At 45.7% G+C, this 27,880-nt stretch overlaps 1 protein-coding gene and 1 long non-coding RNA gene across 12 annotated transcripts in view; one reads left to right on the forward strand and one right to left on the reverse strand.

Annotated features, from left to right (window-relative positions):
* Positions 1-5,306, forward strand: part of EPHA5 (EPH receptor A5) — a 212,187-nt gene extending 206,881 nt beyond the window's left edge. For all 11 annotated transcript variants that reach the window (XM_021299088.2, XM_065061574.1, XM_013369912.3 and 8 more), the window contains one exon: positions 1,928-5,306. In XM_021299088.2, coding sequence (XP_021154763.2) covers positions 1,928-2,033 — 106 coding nt within the window. In that variant the 3' untranslated portion in view covers positions 2,034-5,306. The remainder of the gene's footprint in view (positions 1-1,927) is intronic.
* LOC110365240 (uncharacterized) overlaps positions 1-27,880 on the reverse strand; it is a 362,256-nt gene that overhangs the window by 10,975 nt on the left and 323,401 nt on the right. The window lies entirely within an intron of this gene.

Below are 27,880 nucleotides of genomic sequence, written 5' to 3' on the forward strand. Positions count from 1 at the left end.
TTCCTTCATTATTAAGATGGCTTGCTGAACTAGTTTTGCAATTCAGTGGAGGCAAAAATGAAAGTGTGTCCCCCTGAGTAGGCAGACACCTTTGTGACCCTTTCTGCCAGGTGAGGAGCATTGCTGATGTGTCTCCCCAACTTCCCTCACTCCTTGCCTCTTACACTGTGAATTCCCCTACGCATTGGCAAGATGCATTGCTGAAAAAGGGTATGATAATGAAATGAAGTGTTTAACCTCAAGCAGAAAACCTGTTATTTTCCAAATCAAAAGGTTGAAAGAGTGGTGATCCTTGGAGAGCAGCAGATCTAGCTTTTGGCTTCAACCAGCTCAAATGTTACCGTATCACACCTTCTCTCGGGTTTGCTTTTTATTCAAAGCAACATTCATCTATGTAATTTTTGTATGGGGATGGTTGGTTGTATTCACACAGGAGTCTCTGTGCAAAGCGGGAAGCTGCTGAGAAGTACTCCTCCATGGGTAGCTCACATGCGTTATGCAGAAGCATCGTGGTGGTTGTTGCATGGACCTGCAGTCCAGCTGCAGGCCAGGTTTGCAGTAGAGCTCAGGTGATGTTAGAGTTCCTGAGTGCTATGGATGATCCCAGCCCTTACAAGCACCAGCCCTACCAGTGTGGTTTCCAAAAAGCATCTGCGTGTTCAAGGTCACATGTCTGGCTTTTGGTGGAGAACTTTCTCCTAAAAGACTTCTGAGAGCCCTGCATGGGGCATCGGCAGCTCTGGGATTCACACGTGTATTGGCAGGAATGTAGGGCCCTACTTTGAAAACACCCTTTATTCAGTCCAACTCAGAAGTAGAAAGTGAGGGGCTAGTATTTCTCTGGAAGTCTTCAGACAAAACACCACGTCTAAGTCCAACTGCTTCTCTAACAGTCTCTGTGTCTTGTGTTGGAAACGTGGATGCACCTGTCTTGAGTTTTTTTCTGAGCTTTTATTCCCACAATTCTTTGCTAAAACTTTTACTCCTATAAAGAAAAACCTACACTTATACCCTGCCATAACCCATGGTCTTACCTGACTTTAGATGTGTAATTGAATGTGATCACCCAAGGTCCTACATCCAGTACATCCAGGGGATGACTTGTCCCACTCCTTCCTTTGGATGGGGTAAATTGTCCCATGGAGGTGCCACATTCACACCGTCAACATGACCTTTGGTGATTACCTTCATCTAGATACCCACATTTTAGAGGGCTGAGCTTCTAAGACATTCACATCAGCTATCTTCTTTTACAGCTCTCCTGTAATGGCAGCCCATCAGACAGCTTAATAAGGCTTGTAATTCTACAAGCCTTTGGCTTGTAGAATTCACCCCCCAAAAGACTCATATGTGGGTTTACATGAAGATTTGCAAAGGCCCAGAGGGGACCTGTGTTGCCAGTTCCTGTTGACGTTAGTGGGTCTTTGGGGTGGTGGCTGTGCGTGGGGCTTTTGCCATTCAGCTTCCTCTAGGAGCTGACTCTAGGATTGCAGTTGATGTTATCTTTGGCTTTGCCTCATCTGAAGAGGAAGGAACCATGGATTGACCTCTCTTCTCACTGCTCATACTCAAAACCAAACACCAGCCTCTCCCAGGAGAAGAGGAAACTGCAACATAGGCTTTCTCATGCAGCTTTTCTCTTGGAAATAGGACTATTCACACCTAGCGGAGTCCTTGGCCAAAGACGGTGCTGATGCTTTGCCATTCAGCTTTTCCCCTTGGCCAGTGAGGTGATCCCTCAGCCATTAAAGATGCCATTGACTATTAAAAAATAATGTTTAAAAATGGAGAAAATTAAACTTGTTTCCTTGGTAAAGGGCTTCGGGAGCCGCACATGGTAAGAGCACTGGCAGCAGCATCGGCACACACAGTGTGTGGTTGCGCGCGGCAGCATGTCCCTGGAACCAATGTCTGCTTTCTCCCACAGGGACTTGAGGCGTCTGGGAGTGACACTTGTGGGTCACCAGAAGAAGATAATGAACAGCCTTCAGGAGGTGAAGGTCCAGTTGGTGAATGGGATGGTGCCATTGTAACTTGTTTTTAAAGTTGCTTCCTCAAGTGGGTTGGTCCTGCACTTTGTACTCTAGCCTGGAGATTTATTTTGACCAAAAGAAAAAAAAAAAAAGGGAAATTCGGTGATTTCTGTAACTGAAGGACGTTGGCCTCTGCCACAGCATTTCTAAAGAATTGACTTTTCTTCCTATTTGTGTCCTCATTTTCATGAAGTAAATGTAACATGCATGGAACATGGAAATGGATCTGCTGTACACAAGGTTAACCCATCTATTATGCTTCAGCAATGATGACAACGAGCCTTCCCACCACACGTTGTCTGTACACAGGAGATTTACATATATATAGCACCTTTATATACTGAATTATGGCAGCACACAGTAATGCTTCCAAGGGCTGATGTGAGCGGAGGAGTTTTATAGCCGTTCATGGGATCCCAAAAGCTGCAGTTTACTGGAGTTTACTTCAAATCTTACTTGTCTACAGAAGTGTATTGAAGAGCAATATGGTTAGATTATTTCTCAATAGATATTTTGTTTTGTACATTTAAAGGAAAGAAGAAAAATGCTGTCACACAGCCTTAAGTTATAGAGACTAGTGTATAAACATGTTGCTTACTCCATGGCAAATACAATACAGGGTGTATTTTTTTTTTCCTCTCTCTGTGTTACCAGTCTCTTTTCCTTTGCTCTTCTGGGAGGAAAACACATGACAAAATGTATATACTGTATAATTTGTTACGCATCAGGTACAAGATTGGGGCTCTTTCCTTGGTTTGTTCTTTTTTTGCTTCCACCCTTCTTCTGCTTTGTTTTCTCTCCCTTTTGTGTTACCGCTATGCTTTGTATTTTAAGCAACCTTGAAAGCCTTGAATTTTGACGATGTGTATGAAGCAGGAGTCTGCTTAAAGAAAAGACCTCGCCTCCTTTTCCTTTCCACCGTGGGCTGGCGATAGCCAGAAGAAAAGTAAAACATTCTGCTCTCGGTGGCTTCTAGGGACAACATGGCATCAGTTTTTGGGGTGCACCAGACCTGCCCAAAGATAGCATTGGATTGCCTCCACACCCAGCGTGGCTCTTGTCCCCTGCTGCAAGTGCCACCATCCCTGGAGCCCAGGAAAGAAATCGTGGGGTGGCTTTACCTGGAAGGAAGAGATTTTGCTGTTCTTCTCATTCCAGGGATTAAGCCCTGGGTTGCGCATGGACGCATCCACATAATCATCCAGCACATTGATTTTGCATTATTTCCCCCAGATTGGGGGTAGAGGGGTAGGATTATTTTGGGCACTGTGCTATTCCCAGCTTATATCTCCAGTCATTTTTGGTTTGGGTAGGGACCTGGTTGCCTTGTGCAGAGAGGAGGGAAAAGCAGAGCATCCCAGCATGGTCCCAGCAGTGGCATCCCATGGTTGAGAAGGTCCCATCCCTCTGGGGATGGCACAGCTTGGGTCAGTGCTTGTTTGTCATTGGGATTCAATGTGGCTGTTAAAACTCAGGGCTGCTGTTTTCAGAGGGACCAACCCTGGCAATCCCACCAAGAACCAGTTTGGGGCTGTCTTCCTTTGGCTGTTGGCAGTATTAATCAGCACAGTTAATTTGGTGTTCATAGCCTGTGGGGGGATTTTTAAATGGCTCAGCAGATGACAAGTGTTTGATGTTACTGTAGATACATTGCTTTCTTGGAGGGCTTGGGAAGGAGCTTGTAGTATCCTTCCTTGGCGATGACATGGATGTGTTGACTTGCTGCAGCTGCCATCATCCCCAGTTCTGTCGAGCCAAGCCCGAGAGTTCATCCAGTGCCCGACGCGTGTCCTTCACATCTTGCAGAAGCTTGTGCCGCCTTCAGCTGTTTCAAGAATCTTTATTCTATTTCCTCCAAGTCCTTGTATGACATTTGATACAGAGCACTCTCTAAAGAAAAGGGAAAAGTCCAGGAGGAGAAAGTTGGATTGGGTTGGGTTGGGTTGGGTTGGTTTGGGCTGGGTTTGTTTTTTTGGTTTTCTTTTTTTTCTTGCTTAGCTTGCTTGCTTTCAGCAGATCTTCTTCAGGCAATATTTTCCTGTTTGGAAATGGCCTCCTCCCCTGCAAGCTGCCACTAAGCTCATCGGGAATTGGGAGAAATAGGAAGGAGAAGAGCCGTGGTGAGGTCTGACAAATCTTGATGGTGTGATTTTTCATCCTGTTGTTTCATTTTGGCATCCACCAGACCACAAAAGACACGGGGGCGGGGGTGGAAATCATGACTAAGAATTTCAGTGCATAATAGAAATTTGTTGTGTAATAAATAAGATTATTAGAGCTGTCAGCAGAACTGTCCTGGGATTACTTGTGCCTCCCTGCCTGCAATGCTTGGGAAAATAACCTGTAAGACGACGGAAACGGCTTGTTTTGTTGAGAGGAATTGTTCAGTCACCACCTGCATCCATCGGCTGCACAGAGAGAGATGGTATTGTCAAATACTCAGCACTTTCTGCCCACCATCTCCTCTGATTCCTTACCTTTTGGCTCTGTGGGAGGAGCTGGGGTTAGTCTTTTGTTCATGGACTTTACCAGAAGAATTCCCTTTCACCATTTGCAGGGGTTTTAAGGCATAGTAGGTATGGCTGGGTGCATACAATAACCTTCAAAATGATGAACTGGTGGAAAACAAACTGTTCTGCAGCCAGACCACATTTGTAAATAGGACACCTCAGTTCCTCCAATAAATAAAGAAACTTTTATATTTATTTCAAGAGCTTCTTCTTGCTACAGATCTCTGTATTAATAAGCTTTGTCTTAGAGCTAAAAAAAAGAAAATGGTGTTTTAACAAGTAGGGTCCAAAAGTTACAGCTTCTATGTCCACAAGCAAATTCCAGAGACAACAGAGGTTTTGGTTCCCATCCCAGAACTACACATACTCTGTATTTTGGGTATGGTCCTGTATATTGGGGTGATGACAGGAATATTTTACAGCCTGTGCTCTTTGTAAGGGCTGTTGGGTGGGTTTCCTGCCTACAGTTCAGTCTGAGCACTTTGCTTTTCCAGCTTGCTAGTGCTGCAGCTGGTCCAATGAATACTTTTTCTCCAGTGTATTTTGCTGCTAATTGCGAGGAAGGTATTTCAAAGGGCCTGGGAGGTGAAAAAGTTCTTTTTAATACAGTGTTTTCATTTCAGGAGAAAGCAGTGTCCCCAAGCTTGGCTTGTGAAGACTGATTTAAAAGACACCAAAAAAAAAAAAAAAAAATCAGTTTATAATGTTATTTATTACTTCTATATGTTAATTGTGAGAAGAACAAAATAATGAAGGTAAAAACTGTTTTTGTCTCTTCATTGTTGAATATGATGTAGAAGTCCCAGTGGTCAAGAACTTGTGACTCTTTGGACTGCTGTAGTCTTGAAATTAGTCATTAACGCTTGTGTAAGACACAGTCTTAAGAGTAAAACGTAGTTTCTAATCTTTATTAATATGTTAATTGCAGTTCCTTAGGGCATGAGCTGGTGCATCCAGCACTACCAGAGCCACAGCATCTGTCTTGGCTCCTCATGTCAGTGTTTTAACTCATAGGAGACTGTAGCATTGCTGTAATTATTCCTCCCTTCCCCTCCCCACCTCCTCTGTGCAGTTTTGTGTACTTTTTTTTTTTTTTTTGTAGCGTAAGAGATGAAATTTTCTATTTTTTCATAAAAATAAAACCCTTTGACTAAAAGCAACCTCCAGGTGTGGATCATGTGCCCTCTCAGCTTTCCACAAAGTGTCAGAATTTTTTCCCCCTTGGAAATAAATCCTCTTTATTTTTTTCCTCCTCTGAAACACAGACTTGGTGCTAATCCTGTGGTACCTGGGGGAGAGAGAGGATTCTGGGACAAGAGAGACATGTCAACCCATGTGAAGGCATCCTAGCCTGTTTCAGGCTCTTCCCTCTTTCCTGTGTTTTTATTTTGGGAGCAAAATCTGCTTTTTTAGCCCTGTTTTTGAGGTAAAGCACCTGCCAAACTGACCAAGGTACTGCAGGCACTGAGCTCTAGAGCAGCCCCTGGCCATGCCATTCCCCCATCCCTCAGGAATGTCCAAGTTTGGTTTGGGTTGTTTGTTGTTATTGTTGTTGTTTTTCCCCCCCAAGAACTGATTTTCTCTGATTTTTTTTTTTTTATTGTTGGGGGAAGACCCCAGCAGAGCCATGCCCAGCTGGAGCACATCTCTCAGGACTGACGTGCCCGTCCCCACACAGGGTTTACTTATTCATCCTGGGGTTTGCTGCTGGACCATGGTGGTGGCAGATGCTGGGAGAGATCAGAGGGGCTCTGAGGACAGGGGAAAAATAATATTAACTCACCCTATGTAGCTTCATGGAGACAAAGAAGCTGCAAAGGGGAAAACAAGAAAATGGGGAAACTTCTTTAAAGAAGCTGAAAGTGAAGTACCTTTGCAGGTGATGGGGAGGCTTCAGACAGCTCATGGGGAAAACTGAAAGGTTTACCACCTCTAGCAGCTTCAAGGCACAAAAATATAAGAAAAATTTAATAAATGTAATTAAAAAATCTTGAGGAACAAAGTTGTTTAACAAAGTGTCCCAGTTTCAGGTGCCGTAGAAGCAGGGATGGTGCCTGCCTTGGTTTTGGGACCAGGACTTATACAAATATCAAATCAGGGTTTGCTTATTATTTTCCCGTGTCAGGCTCAGTGTGAGAAGGGGCACTTGCGCTCGTGGCCACCAAATGTACCTGCTCAAAAAGGTGGTTTACTGCAAAGCAGGTCCTTAAGCATGTGCCTGACTTATTTTTTCAGGTGGTTCTGCACAGTCCCCAGACAGTCCTTGCAATAAGTGCACAGCTGCTTCTCCAGCCACAAACACCAACTCTTGAGGATACCAAACATGCGTGAACAGGGCATTATTATTTCCTGCATCACTAGTCAGTACACCCAAAACAAATGGGCAGCAAGATCGCACCTCTGTCTTATTTTTCCTATCTGATAAGCTAAAAATATGGCTGTGGGGATGCTCTGACCAGCTTCAAGCCGGTAGTGTCCCCAGAGGATGCTGCTGCCCCAGAGTAGGAGCAGTGGGGAGGCTGCTCTCCATCACCCCGCGAAGCTGAGCAGAAAGTGATGCAAGATTTATGAAGTCATGGGGAGAGAGAGAAAAAAAAAATAGGGACTCTTCTTGTATTTTTCATGGGCTGAACTGCATAAATAGCATACAATGCATAAACTGTGACTGGATATTTCCACAAAAACAAAAGGAGACCAGCAAGTAGAAGAGATGAAAGAATGAGATAGATTTACTCAAGTCAACAGGGGCTGATTAAAGTCACCCTCGGCTGCAATAAGAAACAGCCGAAACAGCACGGAATGATCCCAGGGCGATCCGCCTTGGCTGACACAAAGAGGGAGCCAGACTGGAGAAGGGTGCATGTTGTACCTGCTTGGTAAAAATGGGTGCACCTGGGCCTCCAAGCCTGAATGCTTAGTAATGCATCCACCGCCAGAACCTGCATCGGGGATTTCCTCAGCCCGACACTAACTCACCTCCAGCTCAGTCATTCACATCATCAGCTATTAGTAATATTCCACAAATAAAGTGAAATAAAAGAAAAAAGACTCTTCTTTACACTGACCTGATGCTTTGGTGAGTGATTAGCAGGTCTAACTGGGATTTTGGGGATTTTTTTGAGACTATTACGGTTCCTCCATAACCAGCATTTTTGCCGGCGAACATGACTTATTTCTCTCAAATCTTCTTTTTTAACTATGAAACCAAAATAAAAAATCTTCCCAGCAGCAAAATGGTGGGATGGGGTCCCAGCCATTTTCTTGGTTTGCTCCCAAATACAGGCCATATTTGTTAACAAGAAAATTAAAAACCTATTGATGTCCCTCTGAGGCGCTGTGTTTCAAGCTTGACATTTAAACATGAAACTCAGAGCTCCAAAGTTTAATCATTTACACCTCAAGAAACTCAGGGTGTGGAGGTGCTGAGTGAAAGGCTGTGTGAGGTAAAAATGGTATTTCCTGGTGGGGGGGGAAGAGGGGGAAATTATATTTCATTTAAAAGATAAGATAGGGAACAACCTCTCCCATCCAGAGAACCAGAAAAATGCCAGTGAAGTGGCATCATGTCATCCTGGGTCTTTTTGTAGCAGCAACTACTCCTATTCCAGCAGAAAACAATAAAAAATAGAATATAAAATAAATAAAATTATATAATTAAAATAAAATATAAAATTGAATTAAATTAAATAATCATAAATCTTCTGCATAGCAAAAGGCTAGCGGCTCTGACAGAGGCCAAGTTGGTCTGCCTTTCAGGAGGGCAGGGGTGCAGCATCCCAAGTCATGGTGAATAATTGCCTCTGGGCACAGAAATCACTCTAGCTTCTCCAGCAACGTTAGCATCCCTGTAACGAGTTGCTAAGCCCCATGGGTACCACCCAGGGATGCTGCTGGACCTCTCAGCACTGCAGCCTGGTTGTGTAAAGCCAGAGCCTGCCCCTCAGAAAAAAAATGAGTTTATTCTGGGTGTCTTTGTGGGTGTTGCTGCTGGGGTTTGCAATGGGGAGGATTTAAGGAGCCACAGGGTTTGGTAAGATGCTGCCTGGGGATGTGCACACCCCAAAACTGCTGAAAAGGGAAAAAAGAAAAAAAAAAAAAAAGGCAAGGAAGGCAGCAGGGGACCAGTAAGCTTATTTTGTACCAACGTTATTCACCTATACAAGGCATCTGATTTTCTAAAAGGGAGATCCAGATTATTTTTTTGTGCTGCAGAAACATCCCACTGATGAAGTGGCAGGTTTGCAGGAGCCTCCCAATCAGAATCTCGATCAAAAATATTTTTTCTGGTCCCCCTAGCACCATGATTTGCTTTGATTTTAACCTCATTTGAGGCTGACCCTTAGTGAAGTCTGTTTATATTCCCCAGGAAAGTTTAGTGTAGGGCACTGCAACACCTCCCCAGCTTTGACAAGTGATGGTATGGAGGGAGGTCATAAAACATGTAAGAGAATATATATATATATATATATATATATATACATATATATATGTATGAAAAACATATATATAAGAAAATCTTTATCAAATCAAAGTTAGAACTCCAGAAACAAGATCTTGTGTTTCTGCTGAACAAGTGAAAGCAAAATAAACTCTCCACACTGAGGACTCCCATTTGCGTGTGTATCTGAGTGATGCAGAAAAGCAGCTGGACATGGGCTAATAAGCAGCTCCTCAATATGCCTTGATGAGCGAATGCATTCAGAGCCTATAGCAAGGGGGATGTTTGCAGCAGCAAGAATGGGAGATGATTCCCCTCCTGTGATTTTGCCTAAGTAAGGCATAAACACCTATTTTTCTTTCTACTTTCCCCCTTTTTCTAAAGACCAGCTGGCTATTAATGCATATAATAATGGCCCCGCCAGGGCCCAAAGCCTGAATTCCCATTCATATGCAAAAAACCAGAAGTGATGAACTTTAGATTGGGCCCAAATATCATGCACTTCTGCTAATAAGGGAAATTCTAGCTTGCCTTATTTTTCCTACCCAGCATGTGCCACATGCCTTAAAAAAGGAGGGGGTTGTTTGTTGCTGCTGATTATTCCTCTGCGCTGAGCAGAGCTGGAGACTAGGGGAGGATGCTTCTGGCATCCCTGTAATGTGCCACCTGATCTTGAGGATCTCTTCCAACCTAGATGATTCTGTGATTCTGTAAAAAAATGGGCTGAATATGACAGCAAAGGGCTGAGGCAAGTGGGAAAGATGAGGTATTTGTGCAAATCCAGCTCCTGAGTGCTCTTTTTCAGGCAGACGGCTCAGCGCTTGCACACTGGTCAGCACCTGCCTTCCTCCCAGCTGCCCTCCAAAATCCTGCAAAATGTTCATACTGTGGAAAGCAGTCCTTTTGGACTTCACCAAATGATTTTTCTTTTAAAGGCATGGTAAGAGAGATGACACTGAGCAGAAAGAGGAGGGAGACACCTTGCAGAGCACCAGCACCAGCAAAGCACTAGAACAAGTGCTGGGGATCACCCCTGGTGACAGGAAGGGGATTTGGGGGATGTAATTCTGTGGAAAATATAGCTATCACCAGTCAGATTGTTACTGGAAAACCAAACCCCCTCCTTTGGGAGGCTCAGGCATCACTGTGGGGTTATTTCAAGAAGCTGCATGTAGTGGGCAAGTCATTTTTCAGGCTGGATACTTGCCTGGAAACCATGTGCTTCAGAGAGAGGAAGTTATTTTAAGAGGAAAACGGGCACATTTGGAGCTTTCTGCTCTTTCCCACGGAAGAAAGTTCAGAATATTTCGTCCTCGCCATTTCAAGATGAACAGGGGCTTTGCAGCACTGAGGCAATGGTGGGCTGTTAAGAGATCGGGTTTGGGCTGGCATGGGTTTTTATGCTCAGACTCGCAGCTGGTGCAGGTGCATTTCCAGCCATAAGTAATAACAGTCCCTGTGGAAACATTTGGCCGTGGTAAAAGCAGACAGAAATCTATTATCCATGTGAATGCAATGTCAATGTTTATAGAGGGAGGTCAAAGAAAGAGAGCTCTGCTCGGGAAATGTCAGCTGCAGAGGAGGAATTAGTAGCATTTGCATTCATGCTAGACGCAATTCCCGCAAGGCTGGGAAACAGCAAAGAGGTTTTGCGACTTCCAGCCCTCTCTTTCACACCTTCTTGCTCTGCCGTGGTGCCAACAGCAGCAATTTTGGGCACCTCTGCATTGCCTGGAAGCTATGGTGGAGGCTTCCTCCGGCTCCCTGAAAATGTGGATGTAGGTGGTTGACAGGCCATGGTGGCTTTCCTGATCTGCCATTAACAGGGGCTTTAACAGAGAGGGAAAGATGAGAGGGTGCAAAAGGAAGAGAAAAATTGTGCAAAAGGTCAAAAAAAAGACTCCGGGTAGATTCAGGGCAGTACCCACTCCTGAAAGCCCACCAGCGAGGAGGTGATGCTGCAGCAACCCTCTTGTGGAAGTAATTGGAGCCAGAAAACCCTGAGATTTCTGCTAAGGCTGCCTGTTGACTTCGCAAAGTCCTGCAAAACACCAACCCTGTGTAGCCAGGCAGGAGCCAAGTTTTACCCTGACCAGCAGCGGAGCTCCAGGCTATAAATTGCTTTGCTTAATTGCCTGTGAGATATCAAGGCAAGAAATTACCACATTCTTGTTGCTTTTTCTCCAGGCTGGAGGATTCTGGATTTATCAAAAGGATCTCAGATTATTTTTTCTGCAGACTTATTGCTGAGGGTGGAAAATATTTGAGAGACATTTAATCCCCACGGCTTGGTGTTATTCGTAATCATTGGCAGCACAGGAGTTTCACGGCTCTCATAAATGAAGAGCAAGGCTGTTTTGTGTGAGCATGGGTGGGCTCTGCATGGCATGGGCAGGCAGCAGAAGGACAAGCAAGGCCACAGTCTAAAAAATTGTTTTTTGCCACCATCTCCAGCTGCTGCCCATGGGAATGTCAAGATCTCCAGGTGATGTTCCAAGGTGTGAGAGAGCAGATGAACATCACCGCCCAGCAGAGCAGGTATCCAGCCCTGCAAAGGGCAGTGAGTATTGCCCACCCACCAGCATTTTTCCCATGGGAAAAGAGGCTCATGGCATCCCAGAAAACTCCCATGCATTCATAAAGTGGAAGAAACACCTCTTGTCAAAGGGTGAGCTCCTTCCTCTGTCCCTGGACAGCCTTTTTGCCTGTAACTCTATTTATGCTTGAATAAAACTTCAGGCACTGGTGGCCTGTAAGGATGTGGGCTGTGCCAAGCTGTGATGGTCATCAACACCCAGTATTTGTTGACATCTACATGCGCATGGCCAAATCACTGCAAAACACACAGCAAGCCAGAGACAGCAATCTAAGTGGGCAGCAGAAAACCCTTTTCAGCTCACTTGCACGCTGGGTGCTGTGCCCAAGTGGGTTGGACCCAAAGTCAGGAGATTTGGTAGGTTTGAAAGCAGGTAAACCTCTGCCGTAGGGCTGAGTTTGGAGGGCAGGGCAGCCTTGCAGGGTGCAGAGCATCCCATGTCTCTGTCAAAGGCCATCAGCATCTCCTTGCTAAATGAGGTTCAGCTCTCCAGTCCTACTGAGCCTCCATGTTGCTGAAAAAAGTCCAAAAACCCCACCATTTATTGCTCTGAAAACAGACCTGTACATATTTTGATTGCTGCTGGAATAAGAGGCATTTTCACTGTGCCAAGATTTATGAGGTATTTTCTCAACTGTGCTTCCCCTGCAGCAATTCTGCTGCCCTGAGGTTGCAAAGGACACTGCTGTGGCATGGAAACAGTCATTTTGGGGTTAGATTAAAGGTTATTGTATTGAGGGGGGACGAGTGGGAGAAGGAGGGTGGTGGCAGAATTTGTGACATGTTTCTTTGCTGGCCATTTCCCTCATCATAGTTTTATTACTAAAACAAAATCAGTCACAATCACACCAGGGGGTGGTCTCCTGGCTTGTCCCAGTGCCCTGGCAAGAGCAAAGTTCATTTAGGTCTCGAAATTCCCGTTCCCATCTCGTAGTTCCCCGCCTGCCGCACTCCCACGCATGTCCTCCCCATGCCGTGCCGTCCCGTACCCGCCAAGGGGCTCCACGGTGCGGAGGACAGGTGTGCGGCCGCCCACGAGGCTTCAGAACCCTCCCCGCGGCCGCCAGGAGGCGCCGCGGTATCAGCGGGAGGCTGCGCAGAGGCGGGAAGGGTTTCGAGGCTCCCGGGTGTCCGGCAGGACCCGGGGACCATCTGCGGGCGTGCTCCGGGACGGGACCGGGTAGGGTGCCACTGTGGCGGGCATCGGCTGCAGCCGCGCCGGGACCGGGCGTCCCGACAGGGCGGGGGAAGCAGGTGTAACCGGGAAAAACCAAGGCCTGTTTCCTCCACTCCACAGCGGCGGCACAGGCACCACTCGTTAGGTGCCCGAAGCTCTAGTGCACACCCTACTGCCTCCCCACGGGGAGACGGCACTCGACGGGGCTGGGGGTCTCCCGGGCTGCTGGTAACTCCCCATGCTGCCGGGCTCCCACCTTCCGGTTCCTCTCCCCGGCTTGTTATCTGCAGCGGCTGCCAGGAGGACAAATCCCTCGGACCGGCGCTGGTTCTCCCGCAGCCGGAGGAGCTGGAAGAGGTGACTGCGGGAGCTGCTGCTGGGGGAACTGCTTTCCACTGGGGCTCAACCCTTGGGCGGCCCTGGCAGGGCCACCAGGCGACTCTGGGCCCTGTGCAGAGCCAGAATTTTCCTGAAAATACGTTTTTCAGCTCCTGAATGCTGCGGCAGGAGCAGAGGCTCATCCCGGCACTGGGCAAGAAGCTTGGCCCTGAGACTGTGAGCACCGGGGACCGCTGGTGGGGAGGACATGCTCGGTGCGTGTCCCAGGACGGGGCTGCCATGACCCAGGGAGCTGGTCTGTGCTCGGGGCACATTGGCTTTGCCCCTTGTCCTGCTGCAGTAAGGGGTGGGGGTGCTATCCCCCCACAGGACTCCCTGTGGGGCCCTTGGGTCAAGGAGGGGTCCTGGTGCTGGGGTGCCCTCATTTGTTTCACGTTAGGCTTGTGGATAGCTCAAGTTTAGTTTTGGCTCCAGTTCTTTTCCATACCAGTTATTCTGCTCTGGCCCCGCCTGCTCACACCTGTGCTGGCCCCGGCCCGCGCACGCACCTGCTCTTATTTCGGCAGAACCGCAGCTGTTCCGACTGCGCCGGACAGTGGTAATGGGCTGGGGGCGCCGGGAGACCCATCGGTCTGGATGTGGCAGGTTGGGCTGGTACTGGGTCTCGCGGGGGTCTGGGTTGGAACTGCTGCTGGTGGAGGAGTCCCGCAGTCCGCCTCCCCGCGCGGGGCCGCAGGATTCCACTGCCGGAGCAGCGCCGGGCCGGGTCTCCCCGGAGTGTCCTCAGCCCACAGTCCGGCCTCTCCGTCCCCGTCTCGGGGCCGCGGGCGGGAGGAGCCGCGTTCCGTGGCCGAGCCTGGAGCTCCCGGGCCCCCAGGGCTGAGTCCCGCGTTTCCTCCAAGGCTGCTGCCAGGCGGGGTGGGGGAGGTACACCCTAGAAATGCTGGAACCTGCCGGCGGCTCTAGGACTCCCTCGGTACTGTCTGACCGGGTCCCGCACCACAGCTCGGGGTTGGCGGTGCCCAAACGGGACTCCCGAGCCACTGAACACCAACCAGGGAACGGCCCAGGAAGGGGCGTCTCTGCTCTCACAGTCCTGCCCGGAGGGGGCTCTGCCCACCCCAGGGACAACCGGGCAGCTCTGGGGCTGAGCCCTAAACCACGAGGCCGAGGCTCTGCACTCACACCCCAGGACAGCACCGTGGGCCCGGCCCACCACGCATCTGTACTGCCGAGCCCAACAATGCAGGATGGGATCTCTGATTTTCAAACTCCAGAACTGGCCAAATGAATGGGGTTTCAGGCCTCCAAAATGCAGGACTTAGTCCCACTCTCTGACCCCTATAACTGGCTAAATATGCCTGGTTTCAAACTACATTAATACTGGACTTAGTCTCCATTTTCAGCCCCCAAAACTGCCCAAATGTACCTGGTTCCAAGCATTCCAAACACAGGACTTAATCTCTGTTTCTTGCCCTAAACCTGGTCAAATTAGCCTGGTTTTCAGTCCCAAAACACATGACTCACTGACTATTTCTGAACCCCACAATGCAGGACTTAGTTTCTGAGCCCTTAGACTGGTCAAATGCACCTTCTTTCAAGCCCCTCAAATGCACGGCTTGGTCTCTATTCTTGAGCCCTGCAGGGCAGAATTGGGTCTCCCTTTTCTGGAGGTAACAGGGCACAGTTCAGCCTCCCCCAGGGTGCTGAGCCCTACACCCACCCACCTTGGACTCTGCTTCCCAGCCAGGGCTGAACCCCCAGCAGCCCCAGCCACTGTCAGGCCCTGGAAACAGGCTCTGCACCCCAAATTCCCCCAGGGAGCTCCTTTCCTTCGGGAGCCCCCAGAATTTGTTCTCCATCGCACAGCACAGATCTTGCTGCTTGAAAACCCACGACTCGACCTGTGTGCCGGGGCTGGGCTCCACAACGGGCCCCGAGCCGAGTTTCGTGGCTCAGTCGGTGCGGCTGAGCTCCACAAGTACCCGGGTGTTACAGTTGTGTCTGAGCTCAGTATTTTAGTTTGTATGTTTATATTTGGTACCAAAAGAATTTTTTTGGGGAAATAATTACAAAATAAGAACCGGTTCCATTACTAAAGTACCACCTTGCTCCCCCCTTCAGATGCATCTGTAAATTAAGTTAGCTGTATTGCAGTTAGTGTTGTTCTGTGGATAGACTGATTTGGATCTAAAATTAATGTCAGGGATTGATGCTTAATATGCTGTTTATTGACATCTGTAAGAAGTTACAAAAGGTAGGAGCTGAGGGATGTAACTATTGTTCAGCTAATTGGAATTACATATAAAGTTTATAATGGGGAGAGCGGTGGCTGCTGGAGCTGGAGCTGCAGCTCCTCTCCTCCAGGCTCGCCGCCCGCGGGGGATGAAGCCGGGGGGGGGGTGGATCATCAAACGTAATAGCACCCCTGCGGCAGGCAGTAGGTGTGGGGGGGAGTCAGTCTATGTGAAAGTTCCGATTTCACCAGGGGATTTAGTAATCTGGAAGCAATCGGCTGGTCCTTATCGGGAAAATCCAGATAAGGTTGCAGTAATTAAGACGATAATTAAAATGCAGAATCCTGATTGGGATGATTTACAAGTGATTTTGGATACATTAATGGACTCTACAGAAAAATATATGGTTATACAGGTTGCGAGGGATAAAGTGAGATAAGATATTCGGAATGGGAAAGTAGAGGGTAACACTGATGAGAACTTTCCAAAAGAAGATCCCCGATGGAATTATAATACAGGAGGCGGGTTATGCCGTCTCTGGAGGTATCAGGATTGGTTATTGATTGGCGTTCAAACTGCTAGACCGAAGCAAATGAATTGGTCAAAATTGTATAATGTGAGGCAGGAAAAGAATAAGTCTCCCTCGGCCTTTTTAGAAAGATTAAAAGAAGCTGCCAAAACTGGGATGTAAAATTTTTAGTAGACACGGGGGCTACTTACTCCGTATTAAATTCCTTACAGGGGGCGGTAGGTCACAGAGCTACAACAATTGTTGGTGCTACAGGGAAGGAAGAAGTACGGCCATTTCTGCAACCCTTGGATTTGTATTTTGGAGAAAAGGAATTAACACACGCGTTATTATATGTTCCAGATTGTCCAGTTTCTCTTTTAGGATGAGATTTGCTGACTAAATTAGATGCCATAATAACATTTGAGGATGGAGATTTGGTAATGAAAATTCCAGAGTCAAAGGTAGGACAAATTTTACTATTAAAGGAAAATCCAATTGTAAAGATACCACAGGCAGTAGAAGACGCAGTGATTCCCACAGTATGGGAAACTGACATACCCAGAAAGTCAAAAACAGCTAAACCTGTGAAAGTGGAGCTGAAGGAAGGTGCAAAAACAGTACAGTTGAAGCAGTACCCGTTGAAATTAGAAGCTAAATTAGGAATAGCATATTTGATTGAGAAATTTTTGAAATATGGAATTCTAGAAGAATGTGAATCAGAATATAATACTCCAATTTTCCAGTAAAGAAACCTGATGGTAGCTATTGATTAGTCCAGGACTTACGGGCAATAAACCAGATCACTAAGGATATACATCTGGTAGTTGCAAATCCATATACCTTGTTAACATCTATGAAAGAAGCAGTATATTCCTGATTTAAAAGATGCCTTCTTCTGCATACCCCTTGACCAGGAAAGTAAAAAGTTATTTGCTTTCGAGTGGGAAAATCCACACAACGGAAGAAAGACCCAGTTAACCTGGATGCGCCTTTCACAAGGATTTAAGAATAGTCCAACTGTCTTTGGGAATCAACTAGCCAAATTGCTCGAGGAGTAGACTACAAGAGGCCATATCGGCATATCGGAATTCCCCGACAATGGTATTTGTTGCTGCAATATGTGGATGATATTCTGATTGCTGCTGAGACCCAAGAACTCTGCATCCAGGTAACAATTGAAATATTGAATCAATTAGGAGTGAATGGATATAAAGTGTCTAAAAACAAAGCTCAGATTGCATCCATGACTGTGACCTATCTAGGATGCGAGCTTTCTCAAGGACAGCGAAGACTAGGTATACACCGTGTGCATGCTATCTGTGCGATCTCAGAACCACGAAACTTATATGAATTAAGATCTTTTCTAGGAATAACAGGATGGTGCAGGCTCTGGATCATGGACTATGGACTTATTGCCAAACCTTTATATGAGGCGCAGACGAATAAGACCTTAGTGTGGGGAAAGCCGCAACAAGAAGCTTTTGGGCCTACCTGACTTAAGTAAAGACTTTCAGTTATTCGTACATGAACGACAGAGACTTGCCTTAGGAGTATTAACCCAACGGCTGGGATCCTGGAAAAGGCCTGTATGTTATTTCTCTAAACAACTTGACCCGGTAAGTGCTGGATAGCCGGCGTGCTTGCGGGCGGTGGCTGCTACTGTGATATTAATCCAGGAAGTTCAAAAATTGACCATGGGGAAAAAGATTGAAGTATTTGTATCCCACATGGTGACTATGGTATTGGAACAAAAGGGGGGCCATTGGCTTTCCCCAAGCAGAATGATGAAATATCAAGCAATCCAGACAGAACAAGATGATATTATTTTAAAAACAACTAACCTAATGAATCCAGCTGTGTTTTTAAATGCTGAGACTGAAGATCTGGAACATGATTGTGTGGAGGTCATCGAATACACCCACGCAAGTCGTCCTGATCTGAAGGATACCCCATTGGAGGAGACGGATTGGGAACTTTTTACTGATGGCAGTAGTTTTGTGGAAAGCAGAGTGCGGTATGCAGGATATGCGATTACTACTGCCAAAACAGTAATTGAAGCCAAATCCCTACCACCAAACACATCAGCACAGAAAGCTGAGTTGATTGCCCTAACTAGGGCATTGGAGCTCAGTGAGGACAAAAGGGTCAATATTTGGACTGATTCAAAATATGTGTTCGGTGTTGTTCAAGTGCATGGAGCCCTCTGGAAAGAGCGTGGACTACTTTCCTCTCAGGGAACAAACATCAAATACCAGAAGGAAATATTAAACTTGATTAATGCCGTTCAAAAGCCATTGCGAGTTGCCATTATGCACTGTAAAGCTCATCAGAGTGGGACATCGAAAATTATTGAAGGAAATCAACTTGCCGATCAGACAGCTCGATCAGTGGCACAACAAGTTTGGACAATGGTGGGTCTTGTCTCCCAGAAGGTAAGAGCAATTGATTTATTACCTTCAGAGGCACCTAAATATTCTACAGAAGACGAGAGATTGGCAAATTTAGAAAAAAGCCAGCAAGGATAATTCTGGGTGGTATGTAACCATCCAATGAACAAGTTGTGGTGCCAATTACACTATGAGAGGAATACTTCAGGCGGAACACCAGAAGTGTCACTGGGGTGCAGAAGCATTGGTAACATATCTGAGAAAATGGATTATCTCAGTCCAGATGTTAACAATGGCAAAGTCTATCACAGCTAAGTGTGAAATTTGCTTGAAAAATAATCCTTTAGTAAAAAGAAAGATAGATATGGGGAAAATTAAGACAGGAGTACAACCAGGAGATTATTGGCAAATAGATTAGGTGGAACTCCCCAAAACTCGAGGATTCAGATATCTATTAGTTGGGGTAGATACCTTTTCAGGATGGCCGGAAGCCTTCCCTTGTCACACCAACCAGGCACAAGAAACTGTAAAATGGTTACTAAGGGAAATTATCTGATAGGGGACCACACTTTGTTGCTCAAGTGGTAACACGTTTTGGGAATTAAATGGGAATTACATACCCCATGCATGAAGACCCCAGTCTAGTGGACAGGTGGAGAGAAAGGAAGAGAAAAAAAAACACTAAAAAGGCAACTTAGCAAGATTTGTCAGGAACCAAAAATTCAATAACGCTGAAGCCGCTGCGTATTAGGATTAAACCTAGGAGCAGAATGTTAGCACCGCATATAACTACGTCCGTGGTTATGTGTCTCGTTTGCTAACACGGGGACTCCCAAACCCCCAGAGTGTGGTGTCAGAGACGGGCCGCGAGCCCCGGCAGTATCGGGAGGTGCTTGAGAACTGGCCGGGGGGACCCGTGGAGTGGGTCCGGTCCCGTGCGGCCTCAGGCAGGGATGGGGGCGCCAGCCTCCGGCTCTCCAGGCTTTATTCCCAGGCGCCCCGAGCTCCGCCCGCTCCTCCGCAGAGCCGCAGGCCGCGGCACCGGCCGCGTTTCCCCACCAGCCTCCGCTCCGAGACCCCCGGCCCCTTCCCCGCTGCCACTCCCCTCTCCTCAACCTAGGACGGCCGCACGTCGCCCCTCCGCCGCCCCGCAGCTTCATGCGTCTGGAGGTCCCGGCGCGGGGCCGGGCCAGGCCTCCCCGTCCGCGGGGCCGCCGCTACCGCCGAAGCCGCAGCCCCAGTTCTGGCCCGCCTGCCCGCTCCTGTGCCGGAAAGGAAATGGGCATGACTGGGCCACCAAGAAACAAAGCCCTCCGAGTCCCGCTCCGCGCCGGCGCCTTGGGGCCACGCCCCGCCCCAGGGGACGAAGTTCCACAGGGGCGGAGCTCGGTGGGCGGGGGCGTGGTCAGCTGTCCGGCGTCGCGATCCACAGGCCGCAGGGTTCCAGCGCCCGCCTACCGCTGAGCCCGGCTCACCAGCCCCGGCCCCTTCGGTTCTCCCCGGAGACACCAGGGGACGTGCTCTCCCGGGACACCCGGAGCTCAGGTTCCCGCTGCTTTTTTTCCCTATTTCCTCAACAAAAGAGGCTGCCGCGGACACTCACCCCCTGAATTCCTGCCTTTATTTTTTTAGCCACATTGAAAATTTCTCTGGCTATGAAGTGCAGGACAAGTCTCACAAACTCTCTATGCCCTAAAATAGGGTGTCCAACGTTGTCATTTAAAAGGAAAAAAAAAAAAAAAAAACACAACAAACCACTGACGAAATTCCATTCCAGTATATTAACTGAGGGGGTAAATTCACCATGATTAAAATTGAGCAATTCACTTCAAATTAAACCCATCGAAGGTTTTCCTGCTGATTTATGCAATTTTTGCTCTGGCATTTCTCCCAGGAAGGCATTGAATTTATGTCACCATAAAACAGCAGCATCTCTGTATAGACTCCTAGAATGATCTTAATGTGTGAAGCATCCCTAAAGACCCAGCCTGAGCTTTTCAAAGGGGCACAGCAGAAATTAAGCTGACACGATTGTGCTTCACAGGCATGAGCAGATGGTGGAGCTCCAGCCCAGGCACTGCAGGATTAAAAAGGCTTGGAACCAAGGGATGGGCACGTCCAGCTGCACAGTCACCTCTGGTAAACCTTACCTGGTAAGACCTAGCCATGCTCTGGTGCTGTGGGATTTGGCCTAACACCAAGAATGCAACTCCCCAAACTTAGTTCTTGCTTAATTCTCACTCCAGCTTAGACACCTCATGTTTTCCAGCGCCCCACTGCTCAATTTACAAATAAACCAGAAATGCCTACAAATTCATATTCACCTTGTCTTCCAACCAAGAATTAGATTGGGCTTCCCCCCTTAAACCTGTTCTATGGTACCTGTGTACAAGCTGGTATCCCACAATCAGAAATAGGATCAGAACATCAGAAATGTTTTGCTAACGGCAAACCTTGGTGCTTATGCAAAAAAGCCAATCACCATCAACTCCCTGCCCAGTGCAAAGCAAGACTGGTTTGCCTTTACCTGGTGACAAAAGCAATATCCCTCGCATGCATTGCCTCAGGGATGCAAACAAAGACCCTCCATTCACCACCAAATGATCTAATGCAGTTTATGTAGCACCACGGTCAGGTATTGTTACTGCTTGCCATTATATTGGCGATTATGGCAGCATCACAAGAAACTGAAGCAGCTGCCAAATCGCTGAAAGTGCATTTACAGGACCTAGGCTGGGCAATTAATCCAAAGCAAATACTGGGCCCTACTGTACAAGTCTCCAGTTGTTAGGTTATGACAGCTTGTTTAGAAAAGGTTGGGAAAGGCAATATTAGTATTAGTGAGAGTGTGTCCAGTTCAAATTAAAGGTAGATAGAAAATTTGAGGACAGGTGATGATTCAGTATTTGGAAACACCAAAAAAGGTCTGTGGTTAGAAGCAACCACCTAATAAAGCACCAGAACTTAAGCACTTCTTGTTTACTCTTCCTTTGCAGAAAGTTCAAAATTTAATCTAACTTTGGAAATTCATCTGAGCTCACCGAAGAGATACACAAGATATTAACTCAGTTGAGCATTCTGTGTTAAAGAATCAACATCATTTACCATTTAGTGCAATCTTAAAGGCTGACCACATCTTACCCAATCCTGGCAAACTTCCTGCCACTTTCATATTTTAAACTAAAAGAGATTCTGATTCAGCAAGGTAATTCAAACATGTACAACTAAGCATATGCCAAACATTAAGTATTTGTCTAGTTCCAAGACAATCAATGCTAAACTGGGGTTTCAGAGTACAACCAAAACCTTTGCTTTGAAACTAAATCAAATACTTTAATGAGACGTCTTTAGTATTAGTTCAGATCAAAAACTGAATATGGATTTGTACACAACCACGTAACAGAGCTTGCATCCCAATCTCAGGGAGACGACACTACATAGGATGAAGCACATGCTGAGGGAATTTGCGCCCCTCCAGTTTTTACTAGGTTGCTACTCAACTCACTGGGTTAGAGAAAAAAGGCGTTCACCAACTACAATGTGGAGTTCAGAAATCCCCATGGGAATATCTGGGGCTGTCAGGATTATGGACAGGTTATTTTCCCACATCTCAGTTTTGCAGATCCCACTTTTTTAGGGAGCAGTAGTGACTTATTATTTAAAATATTCACAGACTTTAAGTGTCCAAATAGGACCAAGCACCTGACCTTCGCGCTGGCTAAATCAGCACCGATGCACAAAAGTAAAGTAGCAGGGCCAAAGATGGAGTTATTGCCAGAAACTGAGTTAAAGTGAGGCCAGGATCAATTTGAATAACACAAGATGTGCCTTGGATCATGTCCAAATGTCACCTGACAGGAAAATAAAGTAGAATTACTAGTGAGGCAGAGCAAAGAACACTGCAACAGCAGCACCCTACTCACATTAATTTGATTTAATAAAGCCATAAAACCACAGTCCAAGATATAAAGATGTTCATTTTCCCTAAGGCTTCTGGGTTTCTAGAAGGCTGAAACCTCAAGAAGGGTTTAGAGATTACGGATGGATCCCCAGATGCTGATGCTCTCCTAAATCATAGGTCCCTATTGCTCATTTGATCCAAAACCTGGCATCAGCAGACATTGAATCAGGTCCTAAAATTCTAATTTAATGTTTTGGTAGTGAGCCAGCAGGGGGGGACATGTTTGCCTCTTGCAGGAAGGAAGACTGTTGAAATAAAATAGAAGGAGAAATAGAGGGAGAATATCAAAGGTATTCTAATTTAAATAAAGCCAATTTTGCAGATGCAAGGATTAAGGTGCAAAACAATCAAGAGAGCTGACATGTTTTCCTTTGTCATCCTTGTTGTTCTTTTATATCAAGCCCACATACTATCAGAAGTAGTAAAGAGACAATTTCATATCTGTTAATGGCTAGAATTATGTTATTAATTTAGACTAATGATAATAAGAAGCCAGGGCGTGTGCAGGAATAATTCATTATTAAATTAATTGCTCTGATTCGGGTCAATACCTAAGGTAAGGTTTATAAAGCATTTCTGAAACAATTAGTTTTGATGGCTATTTGGCATCCTAAGAAATGTAAATCTAGAGCATGTATTTTACATTTCTCCCCCCTCCCCATTCATATGCTAAGTCCTCTGATAAACACCTCTTGTTCAAAATAAAATTGCAGCCAGTAGACTGAGGCAAAGCTGAATAATGAGGTATTTTTGATATATTCTGTAAATGCTTAAAATATTCCTGACTTCGGTTTCGAAATTATTTCAGAGAAACAAAAAAAAAACCCAAAATGTCTTTTTACAAAGTAAAATTTAATCTCTCCATTACATTTGCGGCTGTTGTCTTTTCCCCTTACCAGACATGGAAAGGGCTTGATTACAGTTCCCTTTCTGAAGGGACTGTTCTTCTTTGTAATTCCCATCTCTTGACTCTCAAGGTCTCTCTCACAGAATGCTGCCCCACAGTTATGTGAAGCACCTGTTTCCAATTCACCTCTGTAAATGAAACTTCACAAGGTTTTGTCTCATTGCATCTTAAATGCACCTCTCTCTCTCTTTCTTCCTCTTTTTCTCTCTCTCCCTCTCTCACCTTTTCTCTCTCTCCTTTTCTCTTTCTCTTTTTTTTTTTCTCTCTCTCCCCTGAATTCTTTAAGAAAACAACTGACAGAAGGAACTCACAATGATGTCCTTAACACAACAGAGTGTGCAATCAGGGTGTTCCTTCACACAAAGATCTGCAGCAGTCTAACTCCATCCCTCCCTAATGCAGTCAAGTTTTGGCACTTGATTTCCATGTGATCACATTAGGTCATTCCTGACAGCTTTCCAAGATCTTATCCTGAATATAGGCTGTTTGCAGCAAAGAAGCAGTTTAGCTAAGTTAACTGGTTCTGGCCCAACACTGATTTTATCTGCCACAACACGTGGGCTGTCAGAAGATCATCAACGTCCCTGCCCTGATATTGGATATATCCATTTTGGTTTTGCTCATCTTCTTTTCACAGAATCACAGAATCACAGAATCGACTGGGTTGGAAAAGACCTCAGAGATCATCGAGTCCAACCCTTGGTCCAACTCTAGTCCGTTTACTAGATCATGGCACTAAGTGCCATGTCCAATCTCAGTTTAAAAACCTCCAGGGACGGCGAGTCCACTACCTCCCTGGGCAGGCCATTCCAATGCCTGACCACTCTCTCTGTAAAGAATTTCTTTCTAATATCCAGCCTAAATTTCCCCTGGTAGAGTTTAAGCCCATGCCCCCTTGTCCTATTGCTAACTGCCTGGGAGAAGAGACCAATCCCCACCTGGCTATAACTTCCCTTCAGGTAGTTCTAGAGAGTGATGAGGTCACCTCTAAGCCTCCTCTTCTCTAGACTAAACAACCCCAGCTCCCTCAGCCTCGCCTCATAGGTCTTTTCTCACAGTCCAGTCATTCAAGAGAACAACAGGAGTAATCAGCTCCTCTATGCAATACATGAGAAGTCCTCAAGCATTTTTTTGAAAGAACCAACTGTCATTATTTTTGTTTTTGCAGATGTGGAAACTGAGGCCCTGAAGTGTGTAACTAATGTACCCAGAAGACCAAAGTACAGCTGGGATACAGCCGGTTTCTCCAGAGTCCTGGCACAGTAGGAAAATTCGGGAGCTGTGGGTGCTCCAGCCCTGAGAAACATGTGAGGGTGTAATCAGGAAGGGAACCAGAGCTTACTGAAGTCAGATTAAATCTTCCCCATTATTTCAACAGGTATGTGGCACAAGCCTCTGTTGAACCCTTGGGGCCACCTGTTGTCTTCTTTGTGTGGCTCATTAACACAAAAATTCATCCTGAATGCTTAACTCTTCAACTGGCAGGTTTGCAGGTATCTGTGCTTATCCTTCCATCGCAACCAACAGCAAAAAGAAACAGTATAGAGAAAAGAGCAGAAGAGGGGAGAGATCAGCCCCAGCAAGTCACAAGAGGAAGCAGCTGACAAAAATGCCGAGACTACTACTTCTCTTATGCCTGTCCCTCAGGTGTTTGGCAGAAATCTGACAGCTTTGTGGCAGTCAGCAGAGCAAACAGCAGTTCTCATCTTATTTTATATCTCAAAGACAAGCACCTTGATACTGGAATTGATCGATGCTCCTAGTGAGTCAATACTCAGATTACACACAGTAAATCCCCAAAGTGGTGCCAAACCTGCAACGAGCCAACATGTCTCAGCACACTGCCAAACTCTCCTTTCCCTCTCGCACTGGAAACCCACCAAGTTGATGGAGCTAGTGTCACTCGACATCGGCAGACCAGGAGCTAGAAGATGGCTCATTGCAGTCTCTTAAATATCATCATGGGGTATATTGCTTCAGGGGAAAGTTCTAGAAAAAGCAGCACATTCTCTAGACAAGAAAATGGCACCAACAGGAATTTTTCAGAGCTGCAGTGATGCAGGGCACTGTACCAGGCAATATGTTACTCAAACAATGCCCTGTATCAGAACTAATTCAGGAGTCTAGTATAATGACCGGAAAAGAAAACCAAAAACCAAAAAACACACACAACACCACAACACAGTATACAACAGCAGGCAGCCCTGCTGCTCAATACCAAGTAATAAAAATCAATTGAATTATCAATAGGTTACCCTGTCCACCAGGGCTTTGAAGATTCTGCTGTCATGCTTTCTGCTCTAATTAGCACTTGATGAACTTGGAACATGTAATCGCTGTGAAATTGCATCCCTATAGAGATAACGGACATCTAGAATAACAGCATGCAATTCAGAGATCTGTGGAGACACACACCATTAAACACAGAACTTCAAATAGAGTTTTCATGGAGAAAATTGAGCTGGCTCTTTGATGCACTGACATCATCTCTGGTCCACTTGTTTCTCAAATCATGGATGGAGCGACAAACTTCAAAGAGCTCAGGATATGGTGCAAAGCAACTATGGCATTTGCATGTTTAGCAATGAATGTATTATACTCTCCCGGCAGTAGATTAAGAGAGACAGACCACCCTGACCTCAATTTCACATTCATGCTCAGAATGAAGGCAAAATGAGGTATATAAGAGAAGAAGAGAAAAAAAAAACCTCAGTGTCCAGTCACCCCATTCCAGCGTCAGTATAAAACATATAATTTACGATACAGACTAGAACACAGAACCTTTTGGGGGAAGAAAAAGGAGGAAATGCATTGCATTGTAAACGTGGCTCCAACTGACAGTTTTGCAAAGCTGAGAACGCAATAGCGATGTACAGGAAAGTAAATGTTTTCTTCTCCAGTATCAGAGTATCTTTTCATCATATTTATTTCTGCCTTGCACACTATATGAAAGCCATGCTCTCTTGCCTGAGCTGGGGGCACATACCTAAAAAGGGAAGTTAAAGTGGCAAAAATTAAACAAAGTGCAAGGAGAGGCTGATGTTTTTCCTCCAAAGTTGAGGAGAAACTTGGCTGCGAACTCAATTTAGACTTAATCCATTTGTAGGGCCCAACATTTCTAGCTCTGCTATTCACTACTCATCTCCACAACTACAAAGCCCAGAAGAGCAGACCCATTGTATCAGACAGCAATTTCCAAAGCACATACACACGAGACAGATCAGATGATGTCACCAACCTTGCTGTAAAGGCCAACTGACAAGGAATCCAGAATCCTGGGTTTCTAATATCATGCTGGGCAGATATTAAAGGAATCTGAGGCAGAATCACAATGAGAATTCTCTCTTTTCATGCTCTATGCTCAATCGTGGAATAAAATTCTGTTTTGTCCCCCTGCACCTTCCACCATTGACCCCAGAGTCCCAGGTAACACAAATATAAGCCTAAACACTTGTAAATATCATTATTTCCCTCTGACTACATGTGTCTGCACAGAAATTCGATAGGGATTGCTGTTTTAAATGTCATGCCTGATCTTTTCAGTTTTTAAAAGACCACTATGGAAGGCTTATTGTGAATTTATTATGAAGAAAAAAGTAAAATTGCTAGCACTATACTACCATTCATCATGTGGACAAGGTTAACACATGGTAAGATTAGGGTTGGATATGAATCTACAGAGCTCGATCTCAGAATTCAAACTGAACTGCTTAACGTTTTGCCTGTGTGAACGCTGACAGAATTAGCCAAGTCACTCTTGTTTCCAACCTGTAAGGTCAAAAAAGCTAATGGTTCTCTGCCACACAAAAATGCAATGAAGGTCACTGTTGCTGAAACAGAATAGTATATTTAAAGAAACTTGCAAAAATACACATGATTATGAATTTTTAAAAAATCCCTTAATATATCACATGAGAAGTACCAGTGTGTATTTTCCTTCTGCTTTTCTAAGATGCATGTAGAACATTTTAAAGCTAGGGGTTAAACATTTAACCTTTACTTTGAGCTTTCCCACCTCTGGAGTGTTTCCATAGATACTTTTATATTAGTAAAAGACAACCGGACCTTTGAAGGCTGCTCTATTGAGTTTTCAAGTATTCTCTGACTGTAACACTTTATCCCTATCCTGTTCTTGGCTTCCATTTCCTACTAGCAGGATGACTCTACATTTTTTTTTCTGCAGAGGAAAGGTCTTTGTTTTTTTCTTCAAACTTCAGTAGTGCTGCACTGGAGTCAGCCTTTGCCTCACCTGAGTTCTCATAACACAACTACAGCAAAAGTATAAGCACTAGAAAAACTTTGTGAATTCAAGTCCCTACTGTTCTTACATGCTCCCTTTTTTGGTTTTGTTTTGTTTTCCAGAATAAGTTCAGGTGTAATTAGTAGATGTTTCCCATTTCAGCTGTGACAAACAGCAAGATAGCACATCTTCACTCGGCTATTCCTTAACTTGTTACATGGATAGCAAAGGCCGTGCCAAATTCGTACCCTTTTCTAAGAGTATCTCCCATCACACAGCCTGGGACATTAACTACTTATTTACTGCACCTGAGTTATGGTATCCATCTCAAATTACTGGATTTGAGTTTATATTTCAAGGAAATATCCCCAGTTTCAAAAGCTGGAGGAGCTGGGCCACTGACCTCAATGAAGGCATGGTAATTAACATCAGCCAGGCTAGCAACTTGGTGGAGCTTTGCCAATTTAAACCAGTGGAGAATTACCCCCTTATCCCTGGAAATGTTTCACAAAAATACAATGTTCCCTCTAGTCCCTGTTGTCAT

Source organism: Columba livia, chromosome 4, assembly GCF_036013475.1.
Source record: "Columba livia isolate bColLiv1 breed racing homer chromosome 4, bColLiv1.pat.W.v2, whole genome shotgun sequence".
Taxonomy (NCBI): Eukaryota; Metazoa; Chordata; class Aves; order Columbiformes; family Columbidae; genus Columba; species Columba livia.